Genomic DNA, 14,840 nt, shown 5'->3' on the forward strand with positions numbered 1-14,840 from the left:
ACATTAACAAATATACATATGTTCATATAAATTTTTAATACTATTATATATAGAACTATTAATATTGAAAATAATGTTTGAACTATTAAATAGGGATATTGAATCTCATATTTCACTATATTTTTCTTTTCAAATTATTTTAGGCTTTTTCTATTTATTATTATTTTCATATCAATCATTCTTATTATTTACACGTCTATGCATATACGAGACTATCAGGAAATTGTTCTTTATATTAGGAATGATAATGTCTTCCTTAAGAACTATTTTTAGTATAGCTATTGCATCAGCAGTATATAAAGACTACATTTCTATCAGTGATAATAACAAATATTATCTATTGGCACTAACATCACTTCCAACATATTTTTTATTTTCATGTTATACAATATCTATATGCAATTGGTAAATATTTATATCCTTTAAACTTTTTTTTTTTTAAACAATCTTTACTAATTTTTTTGGTTTTTAATTAAAAGTATCTTTATTATTGATGATAAAGGTAAATTTCTAAATTTAAGAAAACTAATGTGCTGTGCAATAATCACCAATATTTTGATGTACAGTTTGTTGGCAATTGCATTGTTCTTTGAATTCCATTCAGATACACCAAACTATAATATCAACGATGAATACTTTGTTCCATCCAATTATGTTTCTATTCTAAATATGTTGCCTTGTATCTTTTTTGCTTTGTATACCTTAATAATAATTATATTATTGTAAGTTGCTATGAAAATGATTTTGTTTTTTTTCTTAGTAATATATTTGTTAATAAAATTCATTTAAATAGAATATTTCAAAGAAACTCGAGTAACCCAAAGGAAATTAGTGAAGTCATGAAATATTTTTTGGATTATGATGGTCAGCTCACCTACAATCTTCATAAAAGACGAACTGAAAAGAGCTTTTTGGAAAGATATGAAAAGGTAAAACTTCAGATTCTCATATTGTTTGCTTTTACCATTGTTGTATTTGCTATAAAGACGGTTTTGCTTATATTGGCATTATGCAATGTTAGGAATTTGGAAAGCTGGTGCTATGATCCATTATATTATTTCTTCTTGGAGATAATACCATTCACTTGGCTGACAAGAATCATGTCCAGATCGACCACTGGACATCTATTTAAAGAAAAAATAGCTCTAAAATCCCCTGTTTTTGGTGAAGAATCTACTTTGCTTGTCAGCCAACCTGTCACAGAGCCAAATAATACTTCCAAAACCAACTATAACAATGGCTACAACTATAATGAAAAAATACCATCGCATCTAATGCCTAATCACTGTAAATAAAATGTGTGTGTGTGTGCTGTATGATACCAGATAAGATCGTATAGTACTATTCTTTCTATAAAATATTTATTCAAATGAAGCTCTTAATATCATTTTTGGATCGTTGTGGTGACTTTGAGCTTCTTTTTCATTTGAAAGTGAATGATTATCTAGTGATGTGGAGATTGCTGGTTGTTGTTTGTTGTTGCTATTGACTAACTCGACGCTGTCGCTATCCAACAGTTGTTGTTGTAAAAGTTTTTTTGATTCGATATGTCTCTCCATGATTTGGAAAGCAATAAATAAGAGAAGTCCGAAAATGGTCATCAAAAGAATGGTAAGATACATTGCAACCGGTCCTGAAGTCTCGAGGATACGACCGGCAACCAAAGCACCGATACCCATGCCGAGTCCAAGGTAAACACTGTAGAGCAATGACTGGCTTGTTGCTTCTAAACCCTTGGGTGCCAGATCCGAACAAATCCTGGAACCTGCACTCCAAATCGATGCGAAAATAATACCGTGAAGCAACTCCACCGGCAAAATCGACCACGCATTCATCTCGCCTTTGATAATAACAATATATGCCAATACACGAAGAATCAATGCTACATGTGAAACAATAATCATTTTCATTGTTCCCAACTTGTCTAGAATTTGTTTACCAAAGAAAAAGAAAACCAATTCCTAAGTGATTCATAAAATTAGATATTAATAAAATGTACAATTTCCAGTTATCAAATACTACTTCTATATTACTTACAAATACAATATTTAAAACTGAACCAACTCCAACCAATGTTGTTGTTCCATTGAGATGCTCGGTAATAATGATTCCCAAGAAATTATTGTTCATAGCCATACCAGTTCCAACGATGAGTGCATTCAGCAGGAAACACAACAATCGGTAGTTTGACAAAAGAACGACCAACGATTGTCCGAATGTCATTTGTTTAGCTTGATCATCCTTTGAATTCTTTTCATTGAGATCCTCTATATCTATTTCTTCGGTATCGTCGTCGTCTGATGTGATTGGTGTAACCTCCATTCTTCCAGTAAGGTCGACCGATGTTTTACTATCGTCTTCAGGCAGAGGAGTAGTCTCCTCGTTTCCGCCGGACAAGCTACATGCAGTTTCATCCTCCAACTTTGTAAAACTATTGGCATCCAATGGTTGATCGTAGTACATATACTCCACCATCAGACCATAGGCAAATATCATAATTGGATAGTTTATCCAGTAAACTGGCTTACCTAACAGATTCGCCAGGAATCCAACCAATGTTGCACTAATAGCAAATCCAATACTTCCAAACATTCTTTGTTTTCCATATCTATAAATATCCAATTAATAATTTATGTCTTGCTTTGTTTATTCTGTATACTAGCAGTTTAAAAAAAAAAGAATACATACAAAAATGAACTTTTACCTAAAATTTTGTAGGTGGTAGAATCGAGAATGGGTGTGAGTGGTGCCCAAACTACAGAGTTTACGATGACGATGATGATCACCAGTGGATGGTTGTCGATGAGATAGAGAAGGAGAATGAGAAATGCACTGATGATTGAACAAAAAACCACTGCTCTTCTGTGGCATTTGAAACGATCGCAGATACCACTCCATATAGGACCAGCCAAGAACGATAGCGATGGCGGAAAGAAGAGTGTCATTCCCACTAGTGAATCAGAGAATCCGATCGACTTGAGGAACAACGGTACAAAAGGACGGTATCCACCGAAACAATAGAACAGCATGAAATAGAAGATCTTTGGGACAATCGGTGATGGGAATTCAAATGGATCCACTACTAAACTGCCGCTGTTACTGCTACTGTCATCGTTGCTACCACTGGAGTGTCTCTTTCTAAATCTATGGAATGCATCCTCTACAAACATCTTTATTCTTCTTCTTACTCGTTATGTCAACACTCAGCAATGAAAATAAATATCTACAAATATTTTTAAAAAGGTACTCAAAAAAAAAAAAAAAACTGAGATTTTTGGTGGTGATTATTTGATTATCTTTGCTAGTGCTAGTCGTTAATTGGTAAACAAAACTAAGTCGAACATTTATTAACAATTAAAAATATAAAAATTACATATAATACTAATTAATTAATATGATAATGATATTGATTTTAATAATATAATATTTAATATTATAAAAATAAAAAGAAGAGATTGATGATAAGAAGAGAACACTGGGTTAACTAAAGTTACACAAATGCATTGCAATCGTTGAATGACTCATTAAAAAGATCAACTTTTGCCTTTTTAGAAAAAAATAACCTCTTGCAAAAAAAAAAAAACAAGACAACTTGCACGGTGGAAGGGTCTCTTAAATTGTGTAATTTCATTTTATGCCTCCCCCAAAAAATGAAAATTTTGGCACGGCTTTTGTTTGCATTTTGCAAAAATAATACGAGAATGAAAAAAAAAGTTGTGTGCAAAAAAAAACCAAACATATAAAATGAAATATATAATTAGGGTTGTTTTATTCTGATATTACCCTGCAAACGCAAACCAAAACATCTTAAAAAATGATCATCTACTTCAACTCGTTTAATTCTTAACAATTTACCAATTTAAGATCAGACTATCAGACTACTTATGGAAAGATCTTTTTGTTTTATATTTTAATATATTTTTCTCTTTTTTTTTATTTTTTATTTTTTATATTTATTTTATGTTTTAATTTTATATTTTTATACCAAAAAAGAAATATTTAAATTTCTTTGGTTTTATATAATATATATGTTGTTGTTCTTCTTCTTCTTCTTCATCTTTAACTATTAATCGAAATAACCTTTAACTATCCATTGTTGGTCTAATATCTTTCTATCTTGATTTCCTAAAAACTGCCAGAGTATGTGTGTTTCGTTTTGAACTTGTAGTTGTGCATATCCATATGTTGAGAATCTAGATGCAGACCAATCAGGTGTTGGATATATAAAGTCTTTATCCAAACCTTCTTGGTTTCCTGGTGTTCCAATAACCATATGAACAGTACCGCCTGGGTAATCGTAATTGCCAATATTCAATTGTTGATAGACAGGGTATGTACCTAAACATCATCATCATCATTTTTAAACATTTTAATTAATCAACTAACAATAATCTAATTTCAATAACCATTTACTTACGTTCATAGGCATGTGTATGTCCAGCCAAGAAAATATCGACATTATACTTTTGGAATAAACTACCGACGGTTGCCTCTATCAATGCTCTCAAGGTTTGTTTTCGACACCAATCCCATTGGGTAGAACAATAGTATGGTCTGTGAGAGTATGCAATGATCCAACCATTGGGATTATATCTTCTATATTGCTCGAGATCGGCTTTAATCCATTGATACTGCTTGGTGAATGGTGAAAGATCAGACTCGGAACTAATAGATATGAAATGTACGCCATTGTAATTGAAAGAGTACCACGGTTCATCGGATGTCGCCGGCATTCCGAATGTCTGTTGGTACGCTGTCAATGAGTAGAATACATCGTGATTACCCGGTGTGGTCATATAGGGTACCTTTGAGGTGATCGGTTCCAACTCCTTGAGGAAATCGTTCCATACGGTCTGATTGCCTTGCTCCACCTTATCGTAATCACAATACGATATGTCACCGACGTGAAGCACCATATTGTAACGATCCATATTCTCTTTCAGATGTGCAACCGTCTCATTGTATCCATCACCATTCCCCATATCACCGTAGACTGCAATGTGGAAGGGTGTCACTTTTTTCATTGGCTCGGTGGCAGTGGTATTGATATCGAATGCCTGTGTTGTAAATTTGAAAATCTGTGAATATGCAACCTGACTGGTACCTCCAACCACATAGAAATAAGTGGTCAATGGCGAAAGATTAGATAGCAATACTGTATGAGACAACCCATACCAGGTATCACTTGTAAAGTTTTGTGGCTGAGCGGAGGATGTTGTAACATTAACTCCACTCTTGTGTTGTAACTTTGTCCAACTCAAAAGAGTGGAATGTGTCTCGGAAAAGTGAACCAAACTGTCTCCATTTTCTTTTTCTGTGAACCAAGAAATCACCATTTCCGATGGATTGGAAGTGAATGCTAATTTTACAGTCTGTGGACGTATCGATTCATCTGATAAAACAATATTTATTACAAGATATATAAAAACTATAATAATAATTATTTTGGGATAATTCATAGTTATTTCCAACTATTTAAAATATTATTATATTATTTTATTTTATTCTATATTAATTTAAATAAATAATTGTCTAAAAAAAAAATAATAAAAAGATGATAAATGGAATAAATAAAATATGTACAAAAAAAAAAGGATTTAATAAATAAATAATATTAAGATTGATATTAAATAGTTTTCTTTACATCAGAGTTAAATCTCGTATATCAGATTCATCAATATTTATAAAGGTTGAGTTGAGTGTGTGCGCAGTGTTAAACATCCAAGCTTTTGGGTGTTAAATTAGGATTGGATTTTTTACCAATGGTCATCAAAGATGAACCAAACAAGCCGAACATGTAATTTTAGTTTGTGGTATTGATCTCTGATTTTGATTGTTCTCAAAAGACTTTATTTCTTTTCTATAAAAAAACAAATAAAAGTCTATTTTCTGTGATCCCAATAACAATTAATATGGACAAATTCATACTTTTACAAGTCTATATTTATATCCCTTGAAGAATGAATCAATAAGTAAAAAACCAATTAAAGAATTTGAATATAAATAGTGTGATAATTTCGTTTTATGTGTGTGTGTATGTGTGTGTGATGTGGATGTGTTTGGTGTGAATGTGGATGTGTTTGATTATAATCAAAATCAGACGAAAATTATTTATATTTCCAATTGATTTTATTATAATACCAATCAATCATGTGGATATATTCACATGAAACATATAGAAATATTATTAAAATCAAACTGGGAAAATCAATCATAAATATATCTATAAACATATGTTTAAATACATAATATTGTAGTTTTGTTTTGAGAATAAATAATTATAATATAATTATACAATTAAATAAAATGAGAGAGATAATCACGATATTATGAGATGTTTTTGTTTTTTTTTTAGCTTTTTTTGTTTTATTACTAATATGACATTAAAATTAGGAACAGATTATATATAGATTAAATGTCTGATTAATAAAATTAGTCCATTTAGTTTTGAGCAGCGGACCAATCGGCAGATTCGACTGGCTCAGCGTATTCAATGACTGGAGCTGGAGCAATGGCGAAAGCTGGGGCAACCTTCTCCTTTTCTCTCTCGACTTCTTCGTCAGTATCACGGAAGATGAAGAGATCGACCTTGGTTTCCCATGGCTTGTCACGTGAGAGGGTTCCACGCAAGAACAAGACCTCACGAGCCAAAAGCCAGAACATCAAGGCGATGGAGTTCTTACCACGGTTGTTACATGGGATGGCAATGTCGATACCGTCCAACTTGCTGTCGGTGTTACAGAGAGCGATGGTTGGGATGTTGACGTATGAGGCTTCCATCAATGGTTGACGGTCAGAGACTGGGTCACAGACGATCAACAAACGTGGCTCGGTGAACTTGGATTGGATTTGATTGGTGAAGGTACCTGGGGTGAAACGACCAGAGAAGGCGGTGGCACCGACAAAGTTGGCGAACTTCAAAACAGCACGTTGACCGTAGGCTTGAGCAGAGATAATTGAGATATCAGCTGGGTTTTCGATGGCGACGATGACACGAGCAGCCAATTGGATCTTTTCCCAGGTCTTAGCAAGATTGAGGATGTGAGTACCGTTGTCCTTTCTCTTCCAAACGTAGGTTTCCATGTTCTTGTCACAGTTGGTGGTACCCATGTGAGTTTGACAGGCCAACATCTTAAGGATGTCGTCTTGGTGTGGGTTTAAAACGTCTGGGAATTGACTCATCTTATTATGTCTTTTTGGAGTAACGTCGACTTTTCTAAATCATAGTAGTAGTAGGTAGTAAAGAGTATGTTAATACATTTCTTTTGATCTAAAACTAAAAGGAGAGTAGATAGTAAGATAGATTATGTGCTAGATAGATGATAAAGGATTGCTACATAGATAGATAGATTGATATATAGATTTGATAGATAGATATATCTTAAACTTAAACATACAGGGTAGAGATTCCAATTGGATTGAGAGGAAATAGGACAATGATTTCAAAATTCACATAGTGTGGGCAGAGAGGGGTAGCCGATGCCTGCGAAACTCACACAGTTTCCCAATTTTTTAAAATTTAATTTCATATTTTTATTTCGAAAATCAATCGAACTACAAAAAACTCTCATAAAAAAAAACCGTCACTCGAAAATGGTTATTCAGTGACTTTCATTTTAAAAATAACTTAATACGTTTTATTTATAACCGTTTCTTAATAATCTATTACAAATTATACAAAAACAAAAAAAAGGAATGATGATTCAACGTCACTGCTAAATACTATATACCCCTCTTATTTTACATTGAAAAACATCCACTTTACTTTAAATTGATTCGAATCAGCATGTCATTGCAACCAATAAGGTTTTTTTTTTAAAAGTTTGCAAACAAACAGACAAAACAGAGTTACTTTTTATATTAGTTTGAGTTGTTTGTTGTTTTATATATTTATATTTTGTGTTGAGTGGTTTATTTTTTAAATAATAAAATAATTACAAGAAAAGATTATTGGTGTGATAAGTATGTTGTTTGTTTGTTTGTTTTTTAATTAATTTAAAGGTTTGATTTGAAGATTGGTTCTCTCTTTTCTGTGAATGCACCAACTGCTTCTAATACATCGGCAGACTTTAGTAGTGAAGAGTTGTGAAGTGCAACACGAAGAAGACCTTCTTCGACGGTGTGTGTCTGTGAGTGATTCAAGATGAGTTTTGTCGATTGTACGACGAGCGGTGAGTTTGCTGCGATCTGTGAAGCGAGGTGTCGTGCTTCTGAGAGCAGTGCCGCCTTGTCTTTGTAGACACGGTTGACCAAGCCGTGTTTCTCTGCGGTGGCGGCATTGATCGACTTACCGGTGAATGCCATCTCACGCGCGAAGCCCGGTCCGACAATCTTCTCGATACGCTGGAGTGTACCGAGATCCGCTACGATCGCCAGTTTCGTCTCTTTGATGGCAAAGGTTGCGTCTTCCGAGCAGAGACGGATGTCACACGCACTGACCATGTCAACACCGCCACCAATACAATGACTGTGGATGGCAGCGATCACCGGTTTCGAACACTTCTGAATCTTATCGAATGCAGCTTGCCAACGTCTAATCATCTTGAACAATGCCAAATTCTGGTCTGCTTGCGAGAGAGAATCGTCCGATGTCATCATAGTGGAAGCAGCCATCAGGTCAAGACCAGCAGTGAATACCTTGCCATCCGACCATATTATAACTGATTTAATTGCTTTATCGCTTTGTATCTTATCAAAAATTGCAACAAACTCTGTTTTTATATTGTTTTACTTTTGTTAACAATATGCATCATCATATCTTTAAGAAAATAAACTAATTAACTAACCATTAAAGAATTGATCTGTCATCATATTCAATTTGTTTTTACTGATAAGAACAAGCTCTGCAACACCATCTATAGATACATCAAGTTTGACACACTTAAAGTCATTAATATTTACACTGATAAACGATGGTGAATTGTCTGTGAAATAAAGTGATTCCATATTTTATACTTAATAATACTTTCTAAAATAATAATTAATTAATAATGTATAAAAAACAAAAAATAAATCAATATATTTGAATGAAATGGGAGAATATAGTGGTAATAATAAGTGACACCATTCAAATGAAGTGAATAAATATTGCATTTTTACCAAATCAGGAAATAATTGATGACATTAATTTTTTACTGTTTATGAAATTTCACACTGATTTAATATTGATATCTATTTTTCAGAGTTGATTTCTCTTAGTTTAGGTGGACGCAAATATTGTTCTTTGGTTGGGTAGTAATTGTATTTAAATGTATTACTGAGAAGATAGAGTGCATATCCAGAGACAAGACTAACCTTCCAGTATGGCATGAATTGATTCAATGTAACAAAAGGTATCATAAAACTAGAGTAATAGAGACCGGATATAATAACTTTGAATGGTTTGAAATCTACTTTTCTAACCAGTGTTTTGTGTAACTCTGAATATCCATAACCTACTAATGTCAAAGGTGCTAATGTCATTGCTGTATATATTGATCTCTTTAAATGCTATATTTATATATAGATAGATTGGATTGAAGATTATAATAGTTTGATTAGTTATATATATATATATATATATTGTTGGTTGGTTGATTGATGAGCTTACTCTTCCTCTAACGAAATTATAGAAAACTGTTGAAAATAGTACGAATTGTGGTAGTGGATATTGTTTGAGTGTTTTCATGATTGGATTGAGAGGATAGTCTGGAGAGAGAACGAGTTGCCTGAGTGTTGCCTTCTCTTTTGGATCGTCGATCGCTAGACGGTCAATGAGTTCGACATTCTTGGTTTTGTCGACTACAGAGTCGAGCAGTCTATACACTCCATCGTAGAATGGTTCGTAGTTTCTAACCTTATTGACAACGTAGTACAACAATAGTGTTGTTGCATTGTTACTAATGAGATACTGACAATTCTCTGGTTGCTCTGTCAATCTCGTAACTGTTTGTGCTAGTTGCAGTCTCACTGGATATGGAACATCTACATTATTCGCCTCCTTCACCAATTTCTTTATAAACAATCCATTCTTATCTTGATCTTTTTCATAAATGTAAATATTACTATTATTTAGCTTTGTTGTTAATCAATGAATAATTATTACTTACAATTATTTGATAAAAGATAAAGTAATATTGAACATTGTGTTAAAATACCAAAGTTGTTTTCACTATATTTCTCACGTTTCTCCAATGGTGATAGATTGTTGTTGCTGTTGGAGGTCTCTTCTTCTTCAGAGAATTTCTTGGTAATCTTGTCATCAAGAAGATCTTTGTGTTTAATGGTGATATATTCAATGATTTCAATCAGTCGTAGCATGTTGTCATCGGTTTGAAGCAAGGCGGTGAGTTCATCGCTGTTAAGTAGCTTTTCGATGGTCTTTGAAATGGCAATGTTCCACTCTTTACTCTGATACAATGGTAGACGTCCAAGTACAGCGCTAGTATGAAACACTTCGATCATCTTACTAACGAAAGGCACAGTAGTCTCTATTGTTTCAAAGTAATTATTATATTTCTCTGATATCTCAGGGTTTTCTATCTGTCCTAAAACTAATCATAATATAATAACAGATTTATTTGTTAAAATGATGATATTCATGAAATATACTTTAGCAATAGTAATAAACTTACATGCATAAAAGAAACAACCAATTACCCAGACGGCAGCATAAATATACCTTCTCTCGAATCTAAATTGATGTTTATTAAACATCTCGACAGCTTGTCTCTTTATCTTTTCATTGTGAGGTATACCGCCTTCAGTGGAAGTTGGTAGATTAGGTAATTTACCAGTCTTTTTAAGTAGTTTCTTGAGTGTTTGATTAAAGTTATATTTATTTCTTAGATTGCTATCATTTTCTGTACAATAGAATCTTGTGTATGGTTGTTGTTGTTGCTGCTGATATTGTTGCTGCTGCTGATATATTAATATATTGGTATATTCATTATTATTATATTTAATATTTAAAAGATTATTAAACTTATGTTGTTGTCGTTGTTGTTGATTTAAGTTTTGAGTAGTAAAACCACTAAAACTACCTAATTTAGTGATGTTGTGTAATCTCCTATTTACAAAATTTGACAACATTGCTGTTATTATTATTATTATTTGTTTTTGAAATTTTACAACAACATCAATGATGAAATTTACTTTAAAGAATTTTTAACAAACGACGAATGAAACGACTGTTGAAATCATTTGAATCAAATTTGGTTACATTGCTAATTATAATTATTAAAACAACAACAACAAATTAGCAGCAAATGTATATTTTAAATTGCTAGCAGTAGAAATTAATTAGATATGAAAGATATAAATATAGAAAAGATTTTAGATAATATTATAAATAGTATTTATTTTATTGTATTAAAATCAGATGATAACAACAGTATTAATAATATTAATAATAGTAGTAGTAGTGTAACAAGTACTGCAAATGTAAAAAAAGAAGAGATATTACAGTTATATAAAAGTAGTTTAAGTAACTTTTTAGATAAATATGGTTATCATTTAAATAAGTTACAATTATCACAATTAAAGGAAATTGAGATATTAGGAGAGAATCATAATAGTAGTACTAGTAGGAATAGTAATAAAAATAGTAGAGTAAATGATTTGTTGGAATATATGAATCAATATGAAAAGAAAGAGAAATTGAAAGAGGTTACATTGATAAATGGTCGTTATCTTCATATGAAACAACATCTTTTGGAAAAGACAGATTATTTCTCGATTGAGAAATGTAGGAAGAGACACCCCTATTTATACTATTGCTATGTCGGCAGATACCAGACGTCAGTAGATCAACCGATGCTCTATCACGATCAACCCTATGATAAATCAGCGAAAATCAGTGAGAGACTCATGATAAATGCACAGGTAGAGCATGATCAATTTCAGAGTATTGACAATGAAATAGAGGAAATAGATTATTTAACATCAAAGATAAATCAATCATTAAAATTACAACAAGAGCAACAACAACAACAACAACGACAACGACAACAAGAACAACAGAGTATTTCATCACCAGAGTCATTGTGGTTCAAACATGATAACAAATCAACTTTGGAGCATCTTAAGGATATGCTGACGAGGAAGAATGAACTTATGAAACAAAAGAATATGATAAATACATTACTACACAAGAAAAAGAGAGAAAGAGAAAGAGATATGGAAGAGGAAGAAGAAGAAGAAGAGGAAGAAGTTGATGTAAAGATGGAAGTAGAAGAAGTGGAAGAAGAAGAGGAGGAAGATATGAATGATGAAGAGATACAAGAGATATTTGATAGTTTTATAGATAAGGTTAAAGATATGTTCATACATGGTCATGATCAAAAGTTTGATTACCATAAAATAGATAGTAGCATAATAGATGATATAGATAGTGATAATGAAGATTATTTCAATGATATTGACAGCAACAAACAATCAATAACTAGTAATAATAATAATAATATTAGTAATATTAATTCAAAAGTATATAATCTTGGTGAAGAAGATGATTATGATTATGAAGAGGAATATAGACAATCATTATTATTGGAGAAATAAATATAAAAATAAATAAAAATAATATATGATACATGTATAAAGTTAATATATAATTATAAGTAACTACTTTGATAGTTTTAATGTTATGTTTAGATGATCTAATGCTATTGCTATTATTACCAAGAGTGAAGTGTATCCTACGATGATTTTCATTGAGGTTTCTTCGCTTGCATAGATGGTTTTGATGCTAAAGTTGATGAGACCGGTCATGATGTTTGCCAGTAGGAATATGAAGAGTTGATTTCTATTGATTGCTTGGGTGATTGCCGATGGGTGTAGATGTGATGCCGATATCAGTGAAACCAAGAGGTTAACCGAGAGATTGAAGATATTCAACGCCAAGATAGCCATTACATAGGTGAGATTGGTCATTCTTCTTGAGATTGGTTGGATTGTCTGCTCGGCGTAGTAGAGCACACCAAACATAAACAATCCGACAGCCATCAGCTTGGCAGCGTACAATCTCCACTCCTTCAGCGTTGCACGCTGCTTGAAAAGCGATGCACCCAGTTTCGAGCCGATCAAGTAGAGCGAGATGTAACCGGCGAGACTGCAGATTCCCTCTTTGTTGGCGGAGATCAAGTTGTCTCTTGGGTGATTGAGAATGTACTCGGACAGACCGAATTGACTGAGCAGCACTTGGTAGAGTGCAATAATAACGACACCAACAATGAGATTTACATTCGGTGACATCTTTAGGAATGATAGGACGATCGAGACGAATCCCAGAGTGAAGAAGAAGTTCCAGTGAATACCGTATTCCGTAACATGTTCCTGGTAGTTTGTTGACTTTGTCAAAAGCATTCTAACGAAACCTAACAACATCAATGGTGCATTAGATACGAATGCATGATATGCCAATGCTTTTCTAGATAACTTTTGTTCAGAGGTTGTTGTTGTTGTTGTTGATGCTCTACTTTTGTTGTTGTTGTTGTCATCTGTTTTCTTATGATGTACACTTGACGACGACGATGATGATGATGATCTAGCATGTCTAGATACCATTGCACCTGATAATACTACTGATCCAACACCAATATCCATCTGTTTCATTATTAGTATTGATAGCTAACAAGATGTATGAATATACAAACTTAACTTACCAATGAAATACCAAATGTTTCAGTCTTACTGAATCTTCTTGGAAATACCTTAAAGTCTACTGCTAGAATACAGATGATAGTTGCAATCATTACGAATGCACGGTACTCCTCGATGAATCTCTTTCTTGGTGCATTCATTAGATTTAACATATCCTTATTCTCTGATAAATAGAATTGTTTTGATGATGGTCTAATAATGATATGATAGATAGTTAGTTACTTGTTAGTTAGCAATCACTATTGATTGATAAGCAGTAAAAGGTAACTACTTACTTTGCAAATATAGGTATGATCAAGCAAGTCAATAGCATTAATAGGATGAGTGGAATGGTCATTTCAGTGTAGGTAACCGATGCAATGCATGGCAGAACAATGATTGAAAACTCCAAGAAAACACGAACAGCCAATGGTATCTTTACATTGTTATCAAAGAATGTTGTAAATAATACTTTTTGAAGTAATAATGATACCTATATTTATAAAGTAAATAGAATAGTTTTAAATATTAACAATCTTTAAACAAAAAAGATCATAGTAATCATCTATCTAATAAAAATTTACAGGTATTATATTCAAAACTGTGCATGTCTCAAATAAAGTAGATCCAGTTGGATTCTTTACAAACTCTTCGTGTTCAAGTTTATATTGCTCTTCCATGTTTATATAAATTAAATGCGTTTTGTTTTGTTCACCAAAAAAAAAAAAATATAATTTTTTGGTCATCAGTGATTGATATTCTGGCATGTCTGTTCATCAAATGTGTGTGGTTATGTTTTGATTTAATTTAAAACTTTTAAGTCTTATTTATATATTATAAGTAGCATAGATATATAAATCTAATCAAGATATTATTTATTTTATATTCATGAAAATGTTTACTAAAATATAAAAAAAGATTGATTATTTGGCAAGTTTCAATAGCAGTGTTTGTTCGAAGATCTATAAAAATGATCTAAATAAGATTGGCATATTACTCTTGATCCAAAGATTCTTCTACAACTACAACACATAACAAATTGAAAAAAAAAACAAATTTTTTTTTTGGCTACCTAATTTTATCATTATTTGTATAACAAATTGTTTTTGTTCAGTATGATATCATTCATTTCTGAAAGATAAATTTTAAGAGTGAATATTAACAAAAGTTATTGTATCTTCTCTCTCTTTTAAAGAGTTGATTAAACAACAACAGGGAATAGC

At 32.3% G+C, this 14,840-nt stretch overlaps 7 protein-coding genes across 7 annotated transcripts; 1 reads left to right on the forward strand and 6 right to left on the reverse strand.

Annotated features, from left to right (window-relative positions):
- Positions 1-1,361: 1,361 nt before the first annotated feature.
- PPL_10613 (uncharacterized protein) lies at positions 1,362-3,170 on the reverse strand (the record flags this gene model as incomplete). The annotated part of the gene is made up of 3 exons (XM_020581381.1): positions 1,362-1,961; positions 2,038-2,608; positions 2,689-3,170. 3 exons carry the CDS (start codon positions 3,168-3,170, stop codon positions 1,362-1,364), a joined length of 1,653 nt encoding a protein of 550 aa, XP_020428168.1.
- Positions 3,171-4,066: 896 nt separating this feature from the next.
- PPL_10614 (purple acid phosphatase family protein) lies at positions 4,067-5,797 on the reverse strand (the record flags this gene model as incomplete). The annotated part of the gene is made up of 3 exons (XM_020581382.1): positions 4,067-4,338; positions 4,418-5,428; positions 5,761-5,797. 3 exons carry the CDS (start codon positions 5,795-5,797, stop codon positions 4,067-4,069), a joined length of 1,320 nt encoding a protein of 439 aa, XP_020428169.1.
- A 644-nt stretch (positions 5,798-6,441) lies between these two features.
- rpsA (uS2 family ribosomal protein) lies at positions 6,442-7,615 on the reverse strand (the record flags this gene model as incomplete). The annotated part of the gene is made up of 3 exons (XM_020581383.1): positions 6,442-7,216; positions 7,259-7,311; positions 7,610-7,615. 3 exons carry the CDS (start codon positions 7,613-7,615, stop codon positions 6,442-6,444), a joined length of 834 nt encoding a protein of 277 aa, XP_020428170.1.
- A 380-nt stretch (positions 7,616-7,995) lies between these two features.
- On the reverse strand, positions 7,996-8,946 carry ech1 (enoyl Coenzyme A hydratase; the record flags this gene model as incomplete). The annotated part of the gene is made up of 3 exons (XM_020581384.1): positions 7,996-8,711; positions 8,732-8,758; positions 8,787-8,946. The coding sequence occupies 3 exons, from the start codon at positions 8,944-8,946 to the stop codon at positions 7,996-7,998; spliced, it is 903 nt and encodes a 300-aa protein (XP_020428171.1).
- Positions 8,947-9,171: 225 nt separating this feature from the next.
- PPL_10617 (uncharacterized protein) lies at positions 9,172-11,181 on the reverse strand (the record flags this gene model as incomplete). Its single annotated transcript, XM_020581385.1, has 5 exons — positions 9,172-9,489; positions 9,590-10,020; positions 10,089-10,532; positions 10,614-11,072; positions 11,151-11,181. The coding sequence occupies 5 exons, from the start codon at positions 11,179-11,181 to the stop codon at positions 9,172-9,174; spliced, it is 1,683 nt and encodes a 560-aa protein (XP_020428172.1).
- A 105-nt stretch (positions 11,182-11,286) lies between these two features.
- Positions 11,287-12,537, forward strand: PPL_10618 (uncharacterized protein; the record flags this gene model as incomplete). Its single annotated transcript, XM_020581386.1, has 1 exon — positions 11,287-12,537. The coding sequence occupies one exon, from the start codon at positions 11,287-11,289 to the stop codon at positions 12,535-12,537; it is 1,251 nt and encodes a 416-aa protein (XP_020428173.1).
- Positions 12,538-12,600: 63 nt separating this feature from the next.
- pigW (phosphatidylinositol glycan) lies at positions 12,601-14,297 on the reverse strand (the record flags this gene model as incomplete). The annotated part of the gene is made up of 5 exons (XM_020581387.1): positions 12,601-13,023; positions 13,219-13,581; positions 13,641-13,830; positions 13,914-14,110; positions 14,202-14,297. 5 exons carry the CDS (start codon positions 14,295-14,297, stop codon positions 12,601-12,603), a joined length of 1,269 nt encoding a protein of 422 aa, XP_020428174.1.
- Positions 14,298-14,840: the final 543 nt, after the last annotated feature.

This window comes from Heterostelium album (assembly GCF_000004825.1).
Source record: "Heterostelium album PN500 unplaced genomic scaffold PPL_scaffold14, whole genome shotgun sequence".
Taxonomy (NCBI): Eukaryota; Evosea; class Eumycetozoa; order Acytosteliales; family Acytosteliaceae; genus Heterostelium; species Heterostelium album.